The sequence below is a fragment of the Rhinopithecus bieti genome, unplaced genomic scaffold (assembly GCF_001698545.2).
Source record: "Rhinopithecus bieti isolate Rb0 unplaced genomic scaffold, ASM169854v2 scaffold_36840, whole genome shotgun sequence".
NCBI classification, from domain to species: domain Eukaryota; kingdom Metazoa; phylum Chordata; class Mammalia; order Primates; family Cercopithecidae; genus Rhinopithecus; species Rhinopithecus bieti.
In genome coordinates this window covers 624,546-652,513 of record NW_016816502.1, presented here as the reverse complement: position 1 = coordinate 652,513, position 27,968 = coordinate 624,546, and the positions used below count along the sequence as shown (strand labels likewise).

The following is a 27,968-nucleotide window of genomic DNA, read 5'->3' as shown; positions in this document are numbered from 1 at the left end:
ATGCTTATTTTATCATATTTCTTTTCCTTCACTCCAGACTGCTTTAAATTGTGTGCTAATTGCTTGCTTGCTTTTACTTACAATATTGCCACATTTATGTATGTATCCCTAAATTATCCACGCATTCATCTTCCTTCTTTCCATCCATTAATCCTGATTTCTGAACTTCATATATATATATATGTATATATATATATATATACACTATTTTTCCTTCAACTTCTGTAATACTTAGAGAAATTTCTTGACATTATTTTTCACATTATTTTCTAAGGTTAACAAAATTTGTTATACCCATTTGAAGCAGAGAAAATGGGGTACAGTGAAGCTAGAAACTTGCCACATTATGAGCAGACAACGGACAAGTTTTTCTACAGTAATTCTGAAAGAAAAACAAACCAATGACGGTCTCAGAGCTTTACAGAACATTCATATCATTAGCTTCAATTAAAAAGAAAATATTTACTTAGTGCTAGTAGCACAATTCCAGTTAATATTTCTACATTGACTTTACATAGGTGATATTTGTTCTTTCATATTAAAGGGGAAGGTATATTAAAAAGTACTGATGATATAAAACCCCCAAATAATATTCAAATATTTCCTTAAAATGAAAACAATAACAAATTAAATAAGATCAAAAGAAGATGTATATTTCTTTGAAGAGATGGACTGTTAGGAAACATGTAGCCTTACTATGGAGTATTTTAATTAAAGAGGGTGTCTCCTGAAATAAGTAATTAGTCTGACACTAATCAATCCAAACATATCATTCACCTGAGCAAGTGGTGGAAGAATCTCCTTGCATATTTGCTGATTTGGTCTCTATATTCCAGTATAGTGGTATCCAGAAGTGGTCTTGTTGGAGCATAGAAGGTTCCAAGGCTTGCCTCAAGCTGTGCTGTGGAATTCAAACATAGCAGCACTAAAACAAGTGAAACTCCATCAATTACAACAAAATACTCATGTTTGCAGTCAGGCAGGTTTTGCAAACTTGGATGAAACGTGAGCTTGCAGGAAAGATGAAATTAAAATATGACAGCTGGTACAAAAACAAACCTGTGTATAAACTTTCACTTGAGGCAAAGCTGACAATGACTCGGAGCAACAAAAAGCTGTCAAAACTGAAGAAATCCATAATGAACCAACCTCTCACCACAAATGGGTAATTAAAACAGTGACTCGTCACAGTAACACAGTTTGAACTAGTACTTCCAGTAAAATCAACTCACAGTGTGCTAAACATTTACTCTCTTTGGCTAAAAGGAGAAAACTGACCTTTCTTCATTGGGAATTGGAATCGATATAGCAGAAATGCTTTTTAAAATAATACAAATAAACAGCCATATTGGAGTAGAAATATGTCTCTATTGCAATTTTAAGACAACCGTGAATGTCCCTATATCTTCCCTAAGTTCTGCCCTAAACAGCAAAAGTCTTGGTTTTATCCAAGTGTGAAAGCTAAGACCTCTGGGAGAGGAAAGAAGGACTGGAGAGGCAGGTTTTAATAAACTAGAGGGCTAATATTGGGGGAAAGGGCACATTTTGCCTGTTTCACAATTTTACAAAGACATGCTCATGGGACTAGGTTTTTTTCCCAGAAATATCTGGAAGTTAAGTAATTACCATAATGGTGAGAGTATGTATGAGAACACGACAGTTCACAGTAAGACTCCTCTGATTTTTATGCTACTAGCACTGAGTTGAATAAACAATTCCTTATTTAGCAAAACTCTTTAGTTTTAGGCATATTTGGGTTTGAAAGTATTAAATGCCTCATCAGAATAATTACTATGGACTTGGCTAAGCTGTTAGTAATTTCTTTTTTTAATCTCAAATCTAGACAGTAAAGTAAGATGAACTTTAGGGGTATTTTCTTTCAAAGCAGCAGTCAATTTAGATTAAAATTGAATACAGCCATGCTATTGTAAAAACAAGCCAGATTCTCTTCCCATTGCTTGTTTTCTTGACAGCATGTTTTGTACATCTGAAATGTTCGAACCTACATGGAATACTCATAACTCCCAGCACAGTTATAGATTCATTAGCTAGCCCAGCTTGATGTTTAAGGCAGAAATGAAGATCTCAAAGATAACTACAATACGGCTACAAATAAAAGAGCTCACTGGGTTCCGCTAATAAAAGGAAACAAATTACCATGTCAAATTTGTTAGATTGAGATAGAATAAGTCTCATGAGAGAAAAAAAATTCTGAATGTTTTAGAAATATGTTTTACAGTTACTTGGGGGAAAATGCACATACCTACTTAAAATGTACATATTCTGATAACCCAGCATCATGCAAAAATTTTATTTTAATAGCCTAGTATCATACAAGCTTTTTATTTCCCTATCTCCCCAATATGGTTCCTTGAAAATATCAAGAATCTGATAATGCCCATTTGTATATTCCCTAATAATCTTTCCTATAACACAGTAATCTTACAAGACAAATTCACTAAGGTGCTAGCAATTTTTCAGTGTGCTGAGAGTCAATATTTTATCTTTTCCATATTTCTTCTTTAACTGTAAATTTATGATCTCTTATATAGATTGTGTATAACATAAGCATTCTTTAGGGACCTTGCTTTTTAAAACTTTTTCTTTCTTTTTTTTTAAGTATACACTCAGTCATTACAGTATATCAATACTAAGAAATAATTAGTTAAGATAACTCTGCAGGCCGGGCGTGGTGGCTCAAGCCTGTAATCCCAGCACTTTGGGAGGCCGAGACGGGTGGATCACGAGGTCAGGAGATCGAGACCATGCTGGCTAACACGGTGAAACCCCGTCTCTACTAAAAAATACAAAAAACTAGCCGGGCGAGGTGGCGGCCACCTGTAATCCCAGCTACTCGGGAGCCTGAGGCAGGAGAATGGCGTGAACCTGGGAGGCGGAGTTTGCAGTGAGCTGAGATCCGGCCACTGCGCTCCAGCCTGGGCGACAGAGCCAGACTCCGTCTCAAAAAAAAAAAAAAAAAAAAGTAACTCTGCAGACAGCAATATTATAGAGTACCTTGTACCCTAAAATTATGGAGTTATACTCTTCTTTTTATTTTTAGCTAAACTCACTGAGTACCTAAGTAGTGGGCCATACACTAGGCATTTTCTCATTGTAAAAATACTGGAATTTCTTGGCCAGGCGCAGTACGGGCTCATGCCTGTAATCCCAGCACTTTGGGAGGCTGAGGCAGGAAGATCACTTGAGGCCAACCTGGGCAACATAGTGAAACCCCTCTACTAAAAACAGAAAAATTAGCCAGGCATGGTGGTGCACATCTGTAATCCCAGCTACTCAGGAGGCTAAGGCAGGAGAATTGCTTGAACCCAGGAGGCAGGCATTGCAGTGAGACGAGATCATGCCACTGCATGCCAGCCTAAGCAACAGAGTGATACTATGTCTCTAAATATATAAAGAAAAATATTGGAATTTCCCTAGATAAATTTTGACTACCTCCAAAAAGAACATTCAATTAATATTAAATAAATATTTATTGTGGGCCATGTGTGACTTGGGCCAAGACCCATGATATAGATTTCCTGGAAGAGCATGTGCTTACTAATTATTCTTCTCTAAAATTAATAAAATGAAGGTTACCTACAAAATTCTTTCCAAACAACTTGTTTATTTTGGCAATGTAATAAGGTGGGATAAGAAAATCTATAAAATGCAAAGAAATAGAAAAGAAAAGCTCTCCAAGTAAAGACCTTTTGACATATTTCCTGTTCCTCCTATCTTGTAAATTACCTAGGGACAGTTTCTCATTGGCTGTGATTTTCTGCCATTAATGTCAGTGCTTACTACAAAGATATGAAAGATGCAAATGTTAGAATGTTTAGGTGCATTGTACATTAAGTAAATAACTTACAAGAAAAATAATACTGGATAATTGGCAAATATAAAGATTTATTTCATTATTGTATGTGTCACAGCATTCCCCACTGCCCAACCCATGACCTTAGCTTTTTTAACTTCTCTTTTAAAATTAAACATCTTAGATCCCGATCGACAAAATTACTTATTGGGCAAAGGTAAGGAAATTCAAGCAGGCAGAAGAGAGAAGAGTGTCACAACTATAAGTCAGAAGGAAAACAAGAAGCAGCAGCCTGGGCTACAATTCAGATATACAAAAAAGTAAGTGTTAAGGACTATTGTCTGGACAGAGGACTTGGGTGTGAGAAAAAAATATTGATGTCTAATGTGAGGGAGGAATAAAGACCTTTGTTTGGTGCTCTTTGTTTAGCAGACCCCACGGAGTACATGAAATTTTTGATCAAAGTTTGAAATCTGAGCACGTTCCATCTGTGAGCTTAGACTGAATTGTACAATTACTGCAGTATAAGTTCCAACATAAGCATATACAGAAAAGTTGTTCTTTATGTTGACAAATACTATACAGTAAGTACCACATGGGAGCAATTATTTGATATCTGATCCTTTCAGTTTTAATAGAGCACTAACATTTTTATCATTTATTGTCCAATGCCATGACTCAAAATCAACCTCAAAAAATAACTCAATAAAATATATTTCATGTATATACAAAACCCATCTATGAAAAATATTTCAAGTCTGACCTTCTCTCTCTGGAGTGAGCTTCTGTCTAAGAAGATGGTTTACAATGGCGCTCATGCTGATAAAGCACTGATGGCCTAGAGTGTCCCAGTTCATGCTGCTCAGGATGTTTATTGCCTCACAGATCTCATCACAGTGAATGTACTGGAAGATGATGTCTACCAGGCCCAGCTGTCCTTGAGTGAAGACACCTATCACAAAACGTGGAAAAGCAGGTGAATCTTTTAAAATAAAAGTAGAATAACAAAAAGAGTTAACTTTTCCATAAAGAAAAAAACCTATATTGCTTGCATAAGTACTAGAAATGTGGGACTGATCTCCTTCTCAACTAATATTTGCTGTAAGACACACTGGTACAACAAAAACACATCTGTTGATCCTTTTAAAATGAAAGAAAATTCACTTTTACTCTTAGGACCAAGAGCATAAAACAAAGACTGGGGGGTGGTATTCTGTTGTGGTTTTATTGTCTTTTAAATATGGCTGACCTCATTTGAAATTAATAATTTCTGTGTATTAAATGACAATAAGTACTAGAGCTGTTAAACAAGATTTTTTGCTTGTTTGTTTTATGTAACTTTTTTAATCTTTTCAAAATGGTAGGTTACCAAATCTTTTTTTCTTCAATGTTTACTGATTAAAGTCTAAAAAACTTCCTCTCAGTACAAATAATCATGAAAGAAAATGAAAAAACATGTGAAATTACTTTCTAAGCCACAAAGTATTATAAAATATTACTGTAATTCTTTTTATTACTATCATCATCATTTAACTAGAGTAGTTATAGGCTTCAGGATTTTAAAAAATGTATTAGTTCATGAGAAAGATGCTAAAATTCTTCATACTAACTTCAAATCACATCAAAATGAAAACTTGTGCTATTAACAGGACTCAACTTGATAGGGAATCTAGGGAATTGCCCTGACTATACTAAGCAGTAAAACTTTACTATTCCTTTTGTGTTGGTAAAATCAAAGAATGTGACTGTCCAAAAGCCTTCATGAGCCTGCAGTCAGCATTGGAAGTTCTCATAAATCAGGGTGATTCCTTAGCAGTAGATATTAATCCATAGGAACTTTGCAGGAAACCAAAAATATCTGAAGTCTGTTAACTCCACCTATACCCTATTAATACTTCTACTAGTAACAAGAGAAAGAACTCATCTATTGAGAAGAAAAGCTAACATATAATCATAATAAAATCATTGAAAAGTGATAAAGAGAAAACCTCAAAAGGCAACCACAGGAAAAACAAATACACTGGATATACAAAAAAGCAAAGATATGAATGATTACAGACTTTGCATCTAAAATTATGTAATCCAGAAAACAATAACAAGACATTTTAAAAGTACTGAGAGGTAAAAAGTAAATTAATCTAGAATTCTACACCTTTACAAAAATGATCCAAAATTCATGAAGAAAGATAACAATCCTTAAATTCACCTAATAACAAAGCTGTGAAATAATAAAGCAAAAATGGACAGAACTAAAAGGAGAAAAACTCAGATCTAAAATCATAATTGGTGCCTAGGGGTGGTGGCTCATGCCAGTAATCTGAGCACTTTGGGAGGCCAAGGCAGGCGGATCACTTGAGGTCAGGAGTTCAAGACAGGCATGGCAAACATGGCAAAACAGTCTTTACAAAAAACACAAAAATTAGCCAGGTGTGGTGGCAAGGGCCAGTAATCACAGCTACTCAGGAGGCTGCAGCAGGAGAACCGCTTGCATCTGGTAGGTGGAGGTTGCGTTGAACCGAGATCACACTACTGCACTCCAGCCTGGGTGACAGAGTGAGACTCTGTCTCAATTAATCAATCAATCGATCGATCGATCAAATTATAATTGGAGATTTCAGCACTTTTACTAATCAAGAGAACATGTAAGCAAAAAATTCATAAGTATAGGAAATACTTGAAAAACACTATCAATGAATTTGACCTAACTGACATTTATAAAATACTGCACCCAACCACAGTAAAATACATTCTTTTTAAGTGCACACAGAACATTGAACAAGATAGAGCATATTCTGGGTAATATAATGAAGCTAAATAGTTTTAAAATCATAAGAGCATTTTCTCTGACCACAACAGAATTAAATATCAGTAAGAAAAATTATCTGGAAAATCTCCAAATATTTAGAAGTTAAGCAACATCCTTCTAAATAACCTATGGGTCAAAGAAAAGATGTCACAAAGTATATGAGAAAATATTTTTAATTGAATTAAAGTAAGACCCAAAGTAAACAGAAGGAAATAATAAAGACAATAGGAAATAACAAATACAGAAAAATCAATGAATTCAATAGCTTGTTCTTTCAAAAAATCAGTAAAATTGACAAACTTCTGTCTCAGCTGAGAAGAAAAGAGAGATGATACAATTACCAAAATAAGAATGATCACTACAGAACTACTGACATTTAAAATCAGTGAATAATTATTTTTATATGAATAAATATAACCCAAATGAAATGGATTCCTTGAAAGACCCAAACTATCAAAGTTCACTCAAGAAGGAATAAACTTGAATGGCTCTATATTACTTAAATTTGAAGTCACTGTTAAAAAAAACCTTTACACATACACACACACACACACACACACACACACGTGCACCAATGCACACACATAATTAAACACGACCTGCATATTAAGATGTCTTCACTGGTGAATTCTCTCAAACATTAATGGAAGAAATAATAAAGCCAGGAACAGTGGCGCACACCTATTGTTCCAGCCCCACAGGAGGCGAAGGCGGAAGGACTGCTTGAGCCCAAGAGTTTTAAGTCCAACCTGGGCAAGATAGCAAGACTGTGTCTCTAAAAAAATAGTAATACGGTAAAAAAAAAAAAAAAAAAAAAAAATTAAAAAAAGAAAAAAAAAAATAAATTCAATACAACTCAAATTATAAGAGAGAATACTTCCCAACTCATTTCATGTGGTTAGAATTACACTGACACCAAAAATGAAGATATTACAATAAAAAGAAAACTATAGACCAATATTTCCCATAAACAAACACAAAAACCCTTAACATAATATTAGCAAATCCAGCAATATATTAAAAAGATAATATATCATGAACAAGCAAGATTACTCCCACAAATGCAAGGTTGCTTAAACATGTGAAAGCCAATCAATATAATTTACCTTATGATGAGAAGAAAGAGAAAAAAACCTATAATCATTTCAATTGCTGCAGAAAAAGCACTTGAAAAAAATTCAACATCCACTCAAGATAATATATATCAGCAGACTGGGAATGGAAAGGGACTTCCTCAACGTAATACCATCATACTTATAGTGAAAGACTGAACGTTTTCCAACAAAGATTGGAAACAAAGCAAGGATGTCCTCTCTTACCATGTCTATTTAATATTGTACCAGATGTCCTAGCTGTAAGAAGTGAAGAGAATAAAATAAAAAGCACACAGTTTAGATAAGATGATGTAAAACTTCTAAATCCAGTTGTCATGATCATCTATGTAGAAAATCCTAAGGATTCCAAGTCACTTCAGCTAAGAATGAGTTTAACAGGATTGCAGGATATATGGTCAATATTTTAAAATTTTATTTCTACATAATCCCAATGAACAATAAAATTGTAATTAAAATATTTACAATATAATCCAAAACATGAAATACTTAGGGATAAATATAACAAAGCATGTACAAGACCTTTACACTTAAAATTATAAAACTATGCAGAGAAAACTAATGAAAACCTAAATAACTGGAGAGAGGTACTACTTTTATGGATTAGGATACTCAATGTTGTTAAGAATCATTCCTCCCTAAAATGATCTATAGATCCAACACAATCTCAGTCAAAATCCCATCAGGAGAAACAAGCCAGTTTCAAAACTATATAGAAATGGAAGGGATCTAGAATAGTCAAAATAATAGGAAAAAGAAGAATTAAGTTGAAGGACTAACAGTACCTGATTTCAAGACTTACTGTAAAACCACTTACTGTAAAGCCACAGGAATTAAGTCAGAATGGTACTTGCTTAAGTACAGACATTTAATTCACTAAAAGACAATACAGTTATTGATAGGTCAAAGTAATTCAGTGGGAGAAAGAATACTCTTTCTGACAATTGGTGCTGGAACAATAAATATTCATATTAAAAATTAATCTCAACCCATACCTCATACCATATGCAAAAAATTAACATGAAATAGACCATAAACCTAAATGTAAGAGCTAAACCCACAAAACTTCTAGAAGAAAATCCTTGTGACCCTACATTAAACAGTTTTCTTAGGACATGAAAAGCAAAAGCCATAAAACAAAGAACATTATGAATTGAATTTCATTAAAATTAAAAACTTCTGCTACTTTATACACAATGGTAAAATAATGAAAGGGTAAACTACAGGCTGAAAGAAGATATTCACAATACAAGTATCTTACAAAGGCCTTGTATTCATAAAATATACATTAAAAACCTCTTACAACTCAAGAATAAGTAAACAAAAAATTCAATTAAATTTGGGCAAAAGATTTGAAGACACTTCATCAGACAAGATATACAACAAATAAGCACATGAAAAGATGCTCAATTCCAACAGTCACCACAGAAATGCAAATTAATACCATGACACACTTACTAGAATGGGTAAAATTAAAATGACCATTAATTTCAAGTGTTAGAACTTGGAGCAACTAGAGTTCCCATAAATTGCTGATATGCTAAATGACACAATCATTTTAGAAAACAGTTTCTTCTAAAGTTAAACAAACACTTAGCATATGGCCCAGTCATTTTAAACTTGTAGGTTTTTGACAAGAGAAATGAAAATATATGTTCATACAAAGATTTATAGATGAAAGTACATAGTATTTTTAATCTGTTAGCAAAAACCTGGAAACAAACCAAATGTCCATCAATATGTGAAAGGATTAAAAAACTGTGGTACAGAAATACAAAAAAACCCTCAGAGGATATTAGAAACACCTCTATGCACTCAAGCTAGAAAACCTAGAAGATATGAATAAATTTCTGGGAATGTACACCCTGTCAAGATTGAATCAGGAAGAAACTGAATCCCTGAACAGACCAATAACAAGCTCCAAAACTGAATCACTAATACAAAGGCTACCACCAGAAAAAGCTTACGACCAAACAATTCACAGCCAAATTCTACCACGTGTATAAAGAAGAGCTGGTACCATTCCTACTGAAACTATTCCAAAAAAATGAAGAGGAAGGACTCCCTAACTCATTCTATGAGGCCAGCATCATCTTGATACCAAAATCTGGCAGAGAGACAACAAAGAAAGGAAACTTATGACCAATATCCTTGATAAACATAGATGTAAAAATCCTCAACAAATACTAGCAAACCAAATCCAGCAGCACATCAAAATGAAAATCTACCACGAATAAGTAGGTTTTATCCTTAGATGTAAGGTTAGGTCAACATACGCAAATCACTAAATGTGATTCATTACATAAACAGAATGAAAAACGAAAACCACATGATCATCTCAATAGACACAGAAAAGGCTTTCAATAAAATCCAACATCCCTTCATGTTTAAAAAAAAAAAAAAAAAAAAAAAAAAAACCTCAACAAACTAGGCATTGAAGGAATATACGTAAGAATAATAATCTATGACAGATCCATAGTCAACATCATACTGAATGGGCAAAAGCTGGAAAACTGGAACAAGACAAGGATGCCCTCTCTCACCAATCCTGTTCAATATAGAACTGGAAGTCCTAGCCAGAGCAATCAAGTGAGAGAAAGAAATAAAATACATCCAAATAGAAGACAGGAAGTCAAACTATCTCTGTTTGTAGAAAATATGATTCTATACCTGGAAACCCCATAGTCTCTACCCAGAAGCTCCTAGATCTGAGAAACAATTTCAGCAAAATTTCACGATACAAAACTAAAGTATACAAATCAGTAATATTTCCATACACCAACGACATCCAAGCTGAGAGCCAAATAAGCAACACGATCCCATTCACAATAGCAACAGAATAAAACACCTGGAAATACAGCTAACCAGAGAGGTAAAAGATCTCTACAACAGGAATTACAAAACACTGCTCAAAGAAATCAGAGATGACACAAACAAATAGAAAAACATTCAAAGCTCATGGATAGGTAGAATTGATATCATTAAAATGGCTTTACTGCCCAAAGCAATTTACAGATCCAATGCTATTCCTATCAAACTACCAATGACATTCTTCACAAAATTAGAAAAAAAAAAACTAATTTGAGATCCGTTCCCAGATAGCCGAATACAAACAGCTCTGGTCTGCAGCTCCCAGTGTGACTGACACAGAAGACGGGTGATTTCTGCACACGTATGTTTATTGCGGCACTATTCACAATAGCAAAGACCTGGAACCAACCCAAATGTCCATCAGTGATAGACTGGATTAAGAAAATGTGGCACATATACACCATGGAATACTATGCAGCCATAAAAAAGGATGAGTTCATATCCTTTGCAAGGACATGGATGAAGTTGGAAACCATCATTCTCAGCAAACTATCACAGGGACAGAAAACCAAACTCTCACTCATAGGTGGGAATCGAACAATGAGAACACTTGGACACAGGGCGGGGAACATCATACACTGTGGCCTGTAGAGGGTGGGGGTCTAGGGAAGGGATAGCATTAGGAGAAATACCTAATGTAAATGACTAGCTGATGGGTGCAGCAAACCAACATATCACATGTATACCTATTTATCAAACCTGCACATTGTGCACATGTACCCTAGAACTTAAAGTATAATAAAAATAAATAAATAAATAAATAAATAAGGGGAAAAAAGATAAACTAATTTAAAATTCATATGGAACCAAAAAAAGAGCCTGAATAGCTAATGCAATCCTAAACAAAAAGAACAAATCTGGAGGCAAAACAACATATCCGACTTCAAACTATACCACAATGCTACAGTGACCAAAACACCATGGCACTGGTACAAAAACAGACACAGAGACCAGTGAAACAGAATAGAGAGCCCAGAAATAATGCTACACACCTACAACCATCTGATCTTTGACAAAGTCAACAAAAACAAGCAGCAAAAGGACTTCTTTTTCAATATATTGTACTGGGATAACTGGCTAGCCATATATAGAAGATTGAAACTGAACCCCATCTTTACACCATATACAAAAATCAAATCAAGATAGATTAAAGACTTAAATGTAAAACCTAACACTATGAAAACCCTGAAAGGTAACCTAGGAAATACCATTTGGGCACAGGCCCTGGCAAAGATTTCATGACAAAGGCGCCACAAACAATTGCAACAAAACCAAAAATTGACAAATGAGACCTAATTAAACTAAAGAGCTTCTGCACAGCAAAAGAAACAATCAACAGAGTAAACAGACAACCTACAGAATGGGAGAAGATATTTGCAAATTATGCATCTGACAAAGGTTTAGTATCCAGAATCTATAAGGAACGGAAACAAATGAACAACCAAAACACAAACAACCCCATTAACAAGTAGGCAAAGAACATAGACAGTTCAAAAGAAGACACACATGCAGACTACAACCATGTGAAAAAATGCTCAACATCACTAATTATCAGAGAAATGCAAATCAAAACCACAATGAGATACCATCTCATATCAGTCAGAATGGCTATTATTAAGTTAAAAAAAAAAAAAACAGATGCTGGTGAGGGTGCAGAGAAAAGAGAACGCTTATACACTGCTAGTGGGAATGCAAATTAGTTCAGACATCGTGGAAAGCAGTTTGGTCATTTCTCAAAGAACTTGAAACAGAGTTGCCATTCAATCCAACAATCTCATTACTGGGTACATACCCAAAGAAATAGAAATTGTTCTACTATAAAGACACATGCACACGTATGTTTGTCACAGCACTATTCACAATAGCAAAAACTTGGAATCAAACCAAATACCCATCAACAGTAGACTGGATAAAGAAAATGTGGTACATATACACCATGTAATACTACATAGCCATAAAACAGAATGAGATCATATGCTTTGCAGCAAGATGGATGCAGCTGGAGGCCATTATCCTAAATGAAATAACACAGGAATAGAAAACCAAATACCACATTTCTCACTTATAAGTGGGAACTAAACATTGAGTACTTACAGACACTAAGAAGGGAACAATAGACAACAGGGCCTAGTTGAGGGTGGAGGGTGGGAGGATGGTAAGTATTGAAAAACTGCCTATTGAATACTGTACTTATTACTTGGGTGATGAAATAATCAAAACACCAAACCCCCAAGACATGAAATGTACCTATAAAACAAACCTGTACATGTACCTCTGAACCTAAAAATAAAAGTTAAAAAAATTGTGGTATACTGACATAACAAACTACTGCTCAGTAAGATAACAAACAAAATAAATACAAAAATACTAACATCGAAGATTCTCACAGAATAATGCCGAGTGAAAGTACCAAGGCACAAGAGTACCTACTACATGATCCCATTTCTATGAAACTCTAGAAAAGGCAAACCTAATCTATTTTTTTATCTAAAAAAATGTTTGTTATAGATTTAGGGATACAAGTGCAGTTGTGTTACATGGATATACTGCATTGATGAAGTTGAGGCTTTTACTGTACCGATCACCCAAATAGTGAACATTGTACTCAATAGGCAGTATTTCATCCCCCACCCCTCTCCCACCCTCCCACCTTTTGGAGTCTCCAGTGTCTATTATGCTACTCTGTATGTCCATGTGTACCCACTGTTTAGCTCCCACCTATAAATGAGAATGTGTAGTTTTTGACTTTGTTTTACAGGCCATTTCACTTAGGATAATAGCCTCTAGATCCATCCATGTTGCTGCAAAGGACATGAGCAAATATAATCTATAATAATGGAAAGCATATCAATGCTCATCAGCTTCCAGAGAGGTGGGAATTAACTGAAAAGGGCCTTGAGAGAATTTTTTGGGATAATGGAAATGTTCTATATTATGATTGTGGTGGTAATCATGAGGGTATATACATTTGCTGAAACTCATTGAACTGTAGTGTTTTTTTTTTTTTTTTTTTTTGGAGAAGGAGTTTCACTCTTACTGCCCAGGCTGGAGTGCAATGGTGCAATTTTGGCTCACTGCATCCTCTGCCTCCTGGGTTCAAACGGTTCTCCTGTCTCAGCCTTCTGAGTAGCTGGGATTACAGGCATGTGCCACCGTACCCAGGTCATTTTTTTTGTATTTTTAGTAGAGACGGGGTTTCACCATGTTGGTAAGTCTGGTCTCGAACTCCTGACCTCAGGTGATCCACCCACCTCGGCCTCCTAAAGTGCTGAGATTACAGGTGTAAGCCACCGCGCCTGGCCTTCACTGTACATTTTAAATGTTTGCATTTTATTTATGTAAATTATACCTCAATAAATTTGATTTAAAAATTCATCATCACTCTAGTTTGAAGAAAGTAGAATGTTGTCTAGAATACAAGTTCATTTTAAATGATATGAGATCCAATTTTAAGATGACTAGGCATCTAACCAAGTGTCTAGCATTTTCAGCAATAAATTACCTAATACCACTTGGGTAAAGTATAATGTTAAAATAACTATTTGAAAATAACTCTTGAGGAAAATTGCTTTGTACAAAATTTCTAAGAGAAAAATCATACTGTTTATTTTTTAGAAAGAGAGACAGACAGACATACACACACATACACAGGTTGCCTGTAATTTTCAAAATTCTATGAGAGTGAAGATGTTAGCTTTACCTCTTGTTTAACATCATCACTTGAACATTTAACCTTTTCCCAACTTTGCAGACTCTATGAGGGCATCATGGGGATACTCCAAACAAATGGAATACTATCATCACAACATGGAAGGAGTGAGTGTGAGAGCACACACTATAGCTGGGACGCTACACCAGTGCAACTCAGCTGGGGACATAAAGACCAAGTGGCAGGAAAGGGCTTATCAACCACTGAAGTATTTCTTTCTTTCTTTTTTTTTTAACTTTTATTTTAGCTTTGGGGATACATGTGAAGGTTTGTTACATAGGTAAACTCATATCATAGGGGCTTGTTGGACAGACTATTTCATCACCCAGGTATTAGGTTTAGTACCCAGTAGTTACCTTTTCTGCTTCTCTCCCTCCTCCCAAACTCCACCCTCAAGTAGACCCCAGTGTTTGCTGTTCATTTGTTTGTGCTCATCAGTTATCAGCATTTAGCTCCTACTTATAAGTAAGAACATGCAGTATTTGGTTTTCTGTTCCTGCATTTGTTTGCTAAGTATAACAGCTTCCAGCTCCATCCATGTTCCCACTAAAGACATTAAGTATTTCAAACTGGAGAATCCATGACCAAATCTGTACTATTAGAAGGATCACTAGGAGAGCACTCAGCGGATTAACTGGGGAGTAGGATGAGAAGACTGGAAGGCAGAAGAATATAGATACAGGGCCTCTGCTTGATCATGGTAAAACAGAGAAGGTCTAGATTAAAGCAATGACAGTGAGGCTGAATTGAATGAGATATTTCGGCTGTATTTAGAAGGCCAAATTGATAGGATTTGGTCACTAATTGGATGTGGCATTAGGAGTGAGGGAGGATTCTAGAACGACTTTTGACTTGGATGTTCCATCTGAATAATTGTACCATTCACCAAAAACAAGAATACAAGAGGAAAAGCAGGTCTGGAGACAAAAGGATGACTTCATGTCTGCACATAATGATTCTGAGGCACACATGTACATCCAAGAGAAGGTGTTCAGCAAGCCAGATGAATATGTGGATGTGGAGTCAGGAATGGTCTGGGCTGGAGTCAGAGATCAGATAACAAAACTGAAAATAAAGTCTCAACCTGCACAAAGTGAAGGCTAAAAATGGAACCCTGGATGGCCCCAACATTTTCTTAAGTAAGCAGAAGAGTATAAAAAAGTCATTGAAAGTTGCATTTGGGGTCGTAGAAGGCTGTTTGATGAGGGTTCTGTGATAGTGGAAGTGGTTAGCAACCATCAAATGCTGCAAAGTCATCAAACAACGTAAAGCAAATGTATTTATCAAGTATGAAGTCACTGGGGACTTTTCCAAGAGCAGTTCCAAGAGACCGCTGAAGATACAGCCAGAGCGCAGTGTTCTGAGGAGTGAGAAGTGAAGAAGCAGAGAAAAGGCAATGTTCAGTATTATTTCAGTGAGTTTGGCTATGAAACAAAGGTGAATATTAGATCAGTAACAGAGGGGAAACCATTTTAAGGAAGAGTTTTGTCAGTCTGTTTTTATGGTGTAGCTTGGGCCTGTTTATCTGCTGCTGTTCCAAGATAGATGGGACCGGGGAGGGTGACAAAGTAAAGGTGTCAAAGGGAATGTTATGGGATCCACAGAGCAAATAGTGGTGGCACTAGTCTTGGACAAGAGGAAGGGATACTTTTTCACTGAACTGAGAGGGAAAGATTCATGTGCATATTGATAAATGGTTGGATGGGTACATGGTAAGAAGCAGATAAACTTAATGAACTGACAAAATTTTGGTGAGATGCTCTGTTGAGAGGAATAGGGAGCTGATAATGTGAGTTTAAGGAGAGCAGTGAAGCTTGGAAAAGGTACCGAAGAGAATGGAAAAGCTTTAATATCTTAATAGTATAATTAGGGCCTCCACTTTTTAAAATTAATCTCAGTCTATATATGAAGAAATATGTTATAATTATTGTCACATAAAGAGATTCTGAATACATATTCTTTCTATAAAACATTTCTTGGCTTCCATGTAATGACACTTCTAATTACCTCCTAAGGAAGACATAATCTTTGAATTATTCTAATAACAAGAATGATGGACTTTCAATGCCCAACACATTTGTGTGATCATTGTAAGGATTAAGAAATGGAAGCTCTAGCCTTCGAGCAGTGTTCCTTCAACATTACACTAACTGACCTAATCTAAGAGTCTAACTCCAAATATCTTAGCATATTGGCATTAGGCACTGTCACGTTTACATATGAAAGCATTCTATTTTAAACTACGATCCATGATCTATCTTTACAATTTTAAATTGTAAGCTACACCTTTCATGTCAAATTTTCCAAAGGCTTGCATAACAAGCATCTGAAAAAAAATCTCATAAATGCTCCCTAGTGGGGAAACTGCACATGCAACTACCTGTTTATATATGCAGTAACTTGAATTATACATGAAAACTCCACATGGATGCCCAGAATCAGCACTGACAAATTCAAGAAGTATATTAATTTTTTTGGATGTATTTAGTAGCAGATCATAAGAAAAATCTGTTCTTTATACTGGGTTTTCTTTAAGAAATCTGCTAGTTGGAATCTTCTATTTCAAGGAATCTACTCTTCCCAGGAAAAATAATTTGTAATAAATATTAATCTTATAAATTAAAAATGAGAAACAAAACTTTAAACAATCCTTGGAAATTCCACATTTCGATCTTTTAAAGAGCCTACAAGACTCTACAATTTCCCTATTCTATAAAACTTAAGAATCATATTGAAAGTAAAATTTAAATGATAAATGTCAGTTGCAAAAGTTATCACCTTTTCATTTGAATGCTTGACTTCTATTGGATAATTCTCTTCCAAGAGACCTTCTTGGGAAAAAGAGGTGACAGCCAACTCATTGCCTAATTGATTTAGGAACAGTGCCCAGGGAGACAGTCCAATTAAGTTTACAAGCTGGCAATTAGCAGGAAGCCCTCTAAATCCCTACACTGAGAGCCTGTTTACTTTAGTAAGAAGGCAAATGTGCTAGAGATAGGAAGAGAAAGCTGTGCTTTTTGCAAAGCTGTTGTGAGTAGGCCCACAAGGGAGGGCTGAAGAAAAGCTAGGTGTACATGGGCAGAAAGCCTTCTGTTTGACAGGTAACTGGGTAATTTAGAGGGTGAAAGGAGAGATTGAGAGAGAGAGAGGAAGAAGGGCGGGGGGCAGGAAGAGAGAGAGAGTGCGTGAGAAAGAGAGAGCATGAGTGCGTGCGTGTGTGTGTGTTTTAACAGACACGCAAAACATCAAACATCCACTTTAATTAGTGTTGTGTATGGAGACATACAACTGTTAAACATGTAGTTGGGCAAAGTATAACTGGATTATCTCATAATAAATGAGACTCCAAACATTTTTTTCTTGAACAATATTAACATTATGAATAGATTTAGCTGCATTTTTATTATGTGAAAAGAACACAGGTCTCACATTATATGCATTATATCTTTCAGGTTAATCAAATCATGTTCACTAGATTTATTTCATGTATTGAATTTCAGAGACAAGCAGATTCATGAAAAAACAAAGTAAATTGAAAGCTATTTAACAAACACTACAATGTCTTTAAAAACCTAACTTTGTACCACAGAGCCAAATTCCATAAAAGATTTTAAAATGTATTTACCTTTCTATGTTTTCAAGTAGCCATAATGTATATTAATTAAAAATTTTTTTTTACACCTAAGTGCGGTTCTCTCAAGAATGTTAAATTGTAGAAATCTACCTAAAGTATATCATATATTTCAGGGCTTAGCTAGTAATGCAAAGCTACAATAGGCAAGTGAATCATCATAATAAAATTTTATTTTAAAGTCTCTTGGTTGATACATAAAAATCAACTTGAAATGGATTAAAGACTTAAATGTAAAACCCAAAAGTATAGAAACCCTGGAAGACAGCTAGGCAATACCATCCTGGACAACAGGCAAAGATTTCATGACAAGGACGCCAAAAGTAATTGCAACAAAATAAACTATGAAGAGGGTAAACAGACAACCTACAGAACGTGAGAAAATATTTGCAAACTGTGTATCTGACAAAGGTCTAATATCCAGCATCAATAAGGAACTTAAACAAATTTACAAGAGAAAAACAAATAAACCCATTAAAAAGTGGGCAAAGCCAAAGTAATTTATAGAGTCAATGCTATTCCCATAAAACTACCATTGACATTCTTCACAGAATTAGAAAAAAATTACTTTAAATTTCATATGGAACCCAAAAGGAACCCAGCAAAAAGAACACACTGTAGGCATCACACTACCTGACTTCAAACTTTACTACAAGGCTACAGTAACCATAACAACATGGTACTGGTACCAAAACAGATATATAGACCAATGGAACAGAAAGAACAGACACCTCAGAAATAACACCACACGTCTACAACCATCTGACCTTCAACAAACCTGAGACAAAAACAAGCAATGGGGAAAGGATCCCCTATTTAATAAATGGTGCTGGGAAAACTGGCTAGCCTTATGCAGAAAACTGAAACTGACCCCTTCCTTACACTTTACACAAAATTAACTCAAGATGGATAAAGGACTTAAATGTAAAACCCAAAATCATAAAATCCAAGAAGAAAACCTAGGTAATACCATTCAGGACACAGGCATGAGCAAAGACTTCATGATGAAAACACCAAAAGCAATTGCAACAAAAGCCAAATTTGACAAGTGGGATCTAATTACTCTAAAGAGCCTTTGCACAGCAAAAAAAAAAAACTACCATCAGAGTGAACAGGCAACCTACAGAATGGGAGAAAATTTTTGAAATCTACCCATCTGACAAAGGGCTAATATCCAGAATCTATAAGGAACTTAAGAACAAGACAAACAATCCCATCAAAAAGTGGGCAAAGGATAAGAACAGACATTTCTCAAAAGAAGACATTTATGCGGCCAACAAACATATGAAAAAAAGCTCATCATCACTGATCATTAGAGAAATGCAAATCAAAACCACAATGAGATACATCTCACACCAGTCAGAATGGCGATTATTTAGAAAGTCAAGAGGCCAGATGCGGTGGCTCACACCTATAATCCCAGTACTTTGGGAGACTGAGGCAGGCAGATCACTTGAGGTCAGGATTTGAGACTAGCTCAAGACCACTTGAGGCTGGTTTGAGACCAGCCTGGGCAACATGGTGAAACTCTGTCTCTGCTAAAAATACAAAAATTAGCCAGGCATGGTGGCACATGCCTGTAAAACCAGCTACTCAGGGGGCTGAGGCAGGAGAATCGCTTGAACCCAGGAGGTGGAGGTTGCCATGAGCTGAGATGATGCCACTGCACTCCAGCCTGGGTGACAGAGTGAGACTCCGCCTTAAAAAAAAAAAAAAAAAAAGTCAAGAAACAATAGATTCTGGCTAGGCTGTGGAGAAATAGGAACACTTTTACACTGTTGGTGGGCATGTAAATTAATTCAACCATTGTGGAAGACAGTGTGGCCATTCCTCAAGGATCTAGAACCAGAAATACCATTTTACCCAGCAATCCCATTACTGAGTATATACCCAGAGGAATATAAATCATTCTACTATAAAGACACATGTACATGTATGTTTATTAGAGAACTATTTATGATAGCAAAGACATGGAACCAACAAAATGCCCATCAATAATAGACTGAATAAAGAAAATGTGGTACATATACACCATGGAATACTATGCAGCCATAAAAAAGAATGAGATCATGTCCTTTGCCAGGACATGGATGAAGCTGGAAGCCATCATCCTCAGCAAACTAACACAGGAACACAAAACCAAACATCACATTTTCTCATTCATAAGTGCGAGTTGAACAATGAGAATACATGGACACAGGGAGGGGAACAACACACACAAGGGCCTGCTTGGGGGTGGGGGGCAAGGAGAGGGAGAGCATTAGGACAAATACCTAATGCACACAGGGCTTACAACCTAGATGACAGGTTGATAGGTGTAGCAGACCGCCATGGCACATATATACCTACGTAACAAACTTGCACGTTCTGCACATGTATCCTGAAACTTAAAGTAAAATAAAAATAAAAATAAAAGTGGGGAAAGGACATGAACAGACACTTCTCAAAAGAAGACATATATGCATCCAAGAAGCATATGAAAAAAAGTTCAGTATCACTGATTATTAGAGAAATGCAAACCAAAACCACAATGAGATACCATCTCACACCAGTCAGAATGGCTATTACTCAAGAGTAAAAAAAATAACAGATGCTGGCAAGGTTGTGGAGAAAAGGGAACGCTTATGCACTGTGAAGGGGGAGTGTAAATTAGTTCAATCATTGTGGAAAACAATATAGCAATTCCTCAAAGAGCTAAAAGCAGAATTACTACTTGACCTATGAATCCCATTATTGGATATATACCCAGAGGAATATAAATCGTTCTGCCATAAAGATACATGCACACAAATGTTTGTTGCAGCACCATTCACAATAGTAAAGACATGGAATCAACCTAAATGCTCATCAGTCACAGATTGGATAAGAAAATGTGGTACACTGTGGAATACTATGCAGCCATTAAAAAGAATGAGATAATGTCTTTTGCAGGAACATGGACGGTGCTGAAGGCCATTATCCTTAGCAAACTAACGCAGAAACAGAAAACCAAATACCGCATGTTCTCACTTATAAGTGGGAGCTAAATGATAAGAACTTATGAACACAAGGAAGAAAAAAAACAGACACTGGGGTCTACTTGAGGGAGGAGGATGGGAGGAGGAAGAGGAGCAGAAAAGATTAACTATTGGGTACTGGGCTTAATACCTGTGTGATGAAATAATATGTACAACAAACCCCCATGACACGTTTACCTATATAACAAACTTGCATGTGTACCCACAAACCTAAATAAAAGTTTAAAAAAAAGTTTCTTGGTTGAAACGGGCTACATTAATATATAATTTTATAGATATTAACTTAACATCTATAAACATATCTATCCTTCTGAATATTTTTATCCAAAAGAGAAACTAAAACAAAGTTATACAGGTATCTTCAGCAAATTCTAACTAAATATCTGCTTTCTTTTCTTTTAAAACATTTGCTTCACACAATTCCAGTCTGGGAAGCAACAGACACCAATAATCTAAAATAATTTTATAGAAAATTATTCCATTCCTACAAACACAGAATTTTCAATGGACAAAGTAAGTCCTTTTAAAATATTCACATGTCTGTTTCTTAAGGAATTATTTAGTAGTGTAGTTTATTTGAGAGAGTATCAAATGTAAAAGTTAGGGCTTTTGAAGCATCATGATGGACAATTAGTGCAATTTCCAAATTATTCAATATCCATTGTTCCTTTGGCAGTTAGAAAGTCATCCACAAAAGGAAACTATATGGATATTTGAAACACAACCATATTTATGGGATGACAAATAGAAAAATCTACATTCTAAGAATAGTTTTATTGCCTTAATTATGTCACTATCATAAACACTTTACTTACTCATCACTTTCCTTGACTTACCTAATTTAAACAACAGCACACCCAAAGGTCCTCTTTCAAACCTGAGGAAGAGGAGATCATAGATATCACTACCTTCACCCTTCTGAGAAACAACCTGAGGAGCTATCCATTGCATTTGAACAAGACTGCTGGAGGCATCAAATAATTTATTGAATTGCAGAGTCTCCCTGGGTAAGCGGTCTTCAGCCAGTAGTTGGATGTTAATAGGTGATAGAGCCATATCAAAAATTTGCAACTCCCCTTGGTTGCTGCCAGCTAGTAGAATGGCACCACTTGGGTGGCAGCTTATTAATGAAGGCAAAAGTTCAGTCTGTGCTAAGAGAGTCACTCTACGGTGAGTTTCATACAGAATTAGTGAAGAATCTTCACAGCCCAGAATCAGTTTGTCTTCAGTAACATTCCTGCAGCAGCTGATGGCCTTTGATTTCAGTGGTATTCTGGTGACTGACACACACTGGATTTTATTCCGAATGCATTCATAGATGCAGCTGTCAGCCATTGGCTCTTTGTCTACACTAATGGAGTGCTCCACTGTGAACACCTGATAAGGCTGTTTGGTGCCAAAGCAAACATCCAGTGGGTCCCATTCTGTGCGGACAGAACTCAGAACCTGTTAAGAAATATATGAAGTACATTCAGATAGACTTTGGTTTTTCTTCAACTTCACACCTAGGCCTGCATATTTATTCAGAAACCTATAAAGAACATAAATTACTATCTTAAACATCAGCAACATATAAATATATAAAGTATATATAGCACGTCTATCTCATATGCAGCATGTATATATAGTGACACAGTGAGATGCTGTCTTAAAAAAATAAAAATATACATATAGCACAGTTGCAAGAATTAAACTATAAGATTTTAACTTTAACAATTTGTTTTGGAAGGCCTGTAAATCACTTTAAATATGTCCCGCAGTATATAAAAACTAAGAAAGTCAGCTTTTAGTAAAATAATATGGTTAGCAGAATATCTTAAAAAGAATGAACAAGAACTTACCAACACAAAGTTGGACTTTAAAATGATTAATCTCCTTCAACCTACCACCCTTGTCAATTCTGAAATTATTGGTAAATTACTAATAAGAAATATATTTCTAATTAGTAGAGCTGGGTAGACAAAGGAAAAAACTTTAGAACCCTGTTAACAATCTTGTAGAAATATTTTACTATCAGAAAGGATATAAAGGAATTCTAAGTAGACAAGTGACCAATAGAAAGAAATACTGTAATGTACTAGTTTTAAAATAAACATTAAAAAATTAAGACCTAGAATATATAGTCAGTCCTTGAACAACATGAGTTTGAACTGTAGGGTCCACTTACAAGTGGATGTTTTACAAACAATGCAGATTTTGGTATAGTGTGTGTGTGTGTATGTGTGTGTGTGTGTGTTGGGGGTTGGTCCTGGAACCAATCATCCACATATATCAAGAGACAACTGCAATATGATTTGTCAGTCCTGGTGGAGTAAAATTTTAAAAGCATCTTTGGTGTAGAAAGGAAAGGCTATCTACCAACATGGAACACAATGCAGAAGAACATCAAAGAAAACAATAGGCCGTTCACTTTATTCATATGTAAATGATGGGAGTGCAAGAACCAGGAGAGTGGTATTAAAGAAGGTCAGACCCAGAAATATTAAATAACATATATATACACATGTTAAAATTTTATAGAACTGTACATCCCCCAAAAAAGGTGCACTAAAATCTGATGAAATCTGTCTAAGGTCTGCACCTGAATTAACAGAATAGTAACAAGGTCATTTTCCTGTATTTGACAGTGTATTGCAATAATATAAATGTCACTGGGGAAACTGCAGGGAAAGAACGGAAAGAGCATTTACTGTACTGTTTAGAAATGTAATGTGAGTCAAACTATTTCAAGATTAAAAATCATTTCTTAAAAAAGCACATACAGCTGTGTGGCAGAGTGCTGGATTGGGGAGGGGTGGGGAGTTGACGTGACTTAAAAAAAAATCCATCCTGCACCTTATCACCAAATTAATCTTCCTAAACGAAACGCTTTTGCCTTCACTCCCATCCTTCAATGGTTACCCACTGACTAGTATGTTAAATTTGTTTTCCTTTGCCTGGAACTAAACCACCATAGGATCCATATCCAACTCCTTCCCTCCCTCACTCTCTTTTTGCTGCAGTCATTTTCTTTTTCGTCCAATAAATATTTGAATACGAGCCATGTGCCAGGCACTGGTTCTGGGGGCTAGGGATATGGCAGTACGTAAAATCCCCTCAATCAGGAGCATACACTTGTAAGGGAGAAAAAGTAATATATTTTCCTCCTGTCACAAGGTTCATAGCTGACACCCCATATCTAAAGACAGATTAATAAAAGAAAAGCTTAACAATTTTATGTAACCAAAGTTTTACGCAACACAGGTGCCTTCAGAAATGAAGACCCAAAGAACCAGGGAAAACTGTCTATTTTATGCTTAGGTTTGATGAAGAATGGATAGTCATATAGAAGTATGAGTGGACAAAAAGCAGGTATGACCTAATGTACTGAGGGGAACTTAGCAAGTTCTATTTGTTCGGATTTTTCTCTGGGTCTCTGTGTACTCATTCCTTTCCACCAGGTATAGGGCAGACACTTACCACATGAGGGTCTTATGATCTACTTTTAGGTCAGAGAATTATTTTCATGGCTTCAGGGGAGAAAGGTGGAAGGAGGTCAGAGAAAGAGAATGACAAAGACAAAGGGACCTTTCTGCCTCTGTGGTTTTCTCAATTTCCTTCAGCTTTAAATATTCAGCATGCCAAAAATGCCGTATTTGGGGGTAGCACTTTCCACATACCATTATACCCTAATAGCAGAAACAAAGGCAATAATAATAAAAGCATATAGATATCCTAAACACTATGAAATAAAAAAAAGCAAAGTACAGGGAATAGGGAGTGGCAGGAGTGGGGCTCAGGGTGTGATACAGAGAGATCAAGAAAGACCTCTCTGATAAAGGTTACCTGAAAGAGGCGTGAGCCATGCAGCCATGTGGGAAAGGAGAGCTTCAAGCAGAGGAAACAAGCCCTGAGGTGGAATCTCTATTGGCCAGATCAAGGAGACTAATACAGCTAGAGAAGGAGAAGCAAGGAAGAAAGTCATGGGAAATGGGAATTGAGGCACAGGGAGGATATTGTGTGGTAGCTTGTAGGCCACTAGGGACTTTGACTTTTTCTCTAAATAAGATGAGAAGCTGTACGTTTTGAACAAAGGAGGGACATGATCTGCTTTGCAAATTCCAATATTATCTCCTACGGTCTCCCCTCCGGGACTCCTACTCCAAGTTCAAACTAAAACCTGTCCCAATTTTCCCTGCTATATAACTTCATTCATGTCTTTTGCCTGAATTCCACAATCTTCACCTACACACTCTGTTTGTCCTACCAACCATACTTAACTAACCATACTTACATATATGCTACACCAAAAGTATCCTCGTTTCTTGGATTCCTTCTAGCTTGATGGCATCTTTAAAAAAAAAAAGATCTGTCTTATATATTTTACACTTTTTTGTACCTGCGTAGCAGCTAGCGAAAAACTGTGCTGGTAGGAAGTTTCTTAAACTATGAATTAAAAGAAAATTGTAATGCTGGTTGAAATATCATACTTCCAGAAAGCTTACAGATTTGCAAAGAAAGCCTTAGGGCACATGATTGAGAGGCCAGGTGATGTTGAGTAGAGCCTGTACTCACAAAGGGGCAGCCTAAAAGAAGGGGCCCAAACAGATGGCAGTCTTGGACTTGAACAAGTTATGTTCATGATCCAGAAAAAAGGGTCCTAGGCCTCCTTGTTTCCAGTTTGTGAGAAGTTCTCTCACAGGCTCTGTAATTTCACCAAGAAAAAAGGTAAAAAGTGGAGGTGGATGGGAGGCAGGTCTAGAGTGCAGCTCCAGACAGAGCAGTGTGTGGAGGCTCGCACTGTGAATTTTAGCACAGATAGACTGCAAGAACAAACCAGTAATCCCAAGAAGAGCCACAGACTCTCTGAAGGAAGCAGACTGTTCCTGCAGGACCCAGGAGACACCCCAAATACTGTGAGTGCCCCAACTGCGGAAGTGGGAAAGGGAGAGCCTCCTCTCCTGAACACACCCGCCAAATGGAGAAACTGAAGGTCTGTTTGCAGGAGAGGTTTCCGACCTTAACTGGAGCTGAGACAATTTAGAGAGCGGAGCAAAATACAGGGGTAGTGGAAACAGCAGAAAGGCCCTGGGAGCTCACTGTGTCCCCAAGCAGACCATTCCTACCTGGCACCACAGGGATCCATTGAGGCGGTGGCCAGAAGAAAGGGGGGTAAAACTCCACAGGGAGAAGGAAATCTGTAGCTGGACTGTGTAACAATTTGAATGGGACAAGAAGCTTCCTGGACAGAACTTGGGGGAGGGTGCAAATCCGGGATGCAAACTCCACAGGCAAGGGAAAGACACAAGCCCTTTTCTTTCGCAGCTAGGAGGCAGGTAGCCTAGGGCAAGTTTTCAAGCCCTGCTCGCCCACTGCCTGGACACAGACTTGGGACTATTGTGTGGGGCACAGTGAGAGTGAGACGGGCCCTTTGGTTTGTGTGGGAACTGGGTAAGGCCTGTGATTGCCGGGTCTCCCCCACTTCCCTGACAACCTGTATGACTCAGCAGAAGCAGTCATAATCCTAGGTACACAAATCCAGTGACCTGGGAATCTTACCCCCATCCCCCACAGCAGCCGCAGCAACACCCACCCAAGGAGAGTCTGAGCTCAGACACACCTAGCCCTGCTCCCACCTGATGGTCCTTCCCTACCCACCCTGGTAGTGGAAGACAAAGGGCATATAATCTTGGGAGTTCTAGGGCCCTGCTCACCGCTGGTCCCTCTCTATACTACCACAGCTGATGCTCTCTGGAAAGCGCCACCTCCCCGCAGGAGGCCAATGACCACAAAAATAAAGCATTAAACCACCAAAGCTAAGAACTCTCACAAAGTCCACTGCATCCCCCATCACCTCCACCAGAACAGGCACTGATATTCACAGCTGAGAGACCCACAGATAGTTCACATCATAGGACTCTGTGCAGACAACCCCCAGTACCAGACTGGAGCCAGGTAGACTTCCTGGGTGGCTAGACCCAGAAGAGAGACAACAATCACTGCAGTTTGGCTCACAGGAGGCCACATCCATAGGAAAAGGGGAAGAGTTCTACATCAAGAGAACACCCAGAGGGACAAAATAATCTGAACAACAGGCTTCAACCCTAGACCTTCCCTCTGACAGAGCCTACCTAAATGAGAAGAAACCAGAAAACGAACTCTGGTAACAGGACAAAACAAGGCTCTTTAGTACCCCCAAAAGATCACACTAGTTCACCAGCAATGGATCCAAACCAAGAAGAAATCCCTGATTTACCTGAAAAAGAATTCAGGAAGTTAGTTATTCAGCTAATCAGGGAGGGACCAGAGAAAGGTGAATCCCAATGCAAGGAAATTTAAAAAATGATAGAAGTGAAAGCAGAAATACTCCAGGGAAGAGATAGCTTAAAGAAAAAAAAACAATGAAAAATTCAGGAAACATTGGAAACACTGACAGAAATGCAGAATGCTCTGGAAAGTCTCAGCAATAGCATTGAACAAGTAGACGAAAAAAATTCAGAGCTCAAAGACAAGGTCTTCCAACAAAGAGAAAGAAAAAAGAATAAGAAAATATGAACAAAGCCTCCAAGAAGTCTGGGATCGTGTTAAACGACCAAACCTAAGAATAATTGGTGTTCCTGAAGAAGAAGAGAATTCGAAAAGTTTGGAAAACATAATTGGGGGAATAATCAAGGAAAACTTCCCCAGTCTTGCTAGAGACCTAGACATTCAAATACAAGAAGCGCAGAAAACACCTTGGAAATTCATCACAAAAAGATCATTGCCTGGGCACATTGTCATCAGGTTATCCAAAGTTAAGAAAAAGGAAAGAATTTTAAGAGCTGTGAGACAGAAGCACCAGGTAACCTAAAAAGGAAAACTTACCAGATTAACAACAGATTTCTCAGCAGAAACCCTATAAGCTAGAAGGGACTGGGGTCCTATCTTCAGCCTCCTTGAACAAAACAATTATCAGTCAAGAATTTTGTATCCATTGAAACTAAGCATCATATACGAACGAAAGATACAGTCTTTTTCAGACTGCTTTCA

The 27,968-nt window shown here is 36.9% G+C and overlaps 1 protein-coding gene across 1 annotated transcript in view; it reads right to left on the bottom strand.

Annotated features, from left to right (window-relative positions):
• Positions 1–773: 773 nt before the first annotated feature.
• The window catches only part of WDPCP (WD repeat containing planar cell polarity effector), a 202,988-nt gene continuing 175,793 nt past the window's right edge, over positions 774–27,968 (bottom strand). Inside the window, exons 11-13 of the mRNA XM_017854918.1 lie at positions 21,797–22,406; positions 4,578–4,766; positions 774–901 (exon numbers count right to left, since the gene is read on the bottom strand). Of these exons, the coding sequence (XP_017710407.1) occupies positions 774–901; positions 4,578–4,766; positions 21,797–22,406 (927 nt within the window). The remainder of the gene's footprint in view (positions 902–4,577; positions 4,767–21,796; positions 22,407–27,968) is intronic.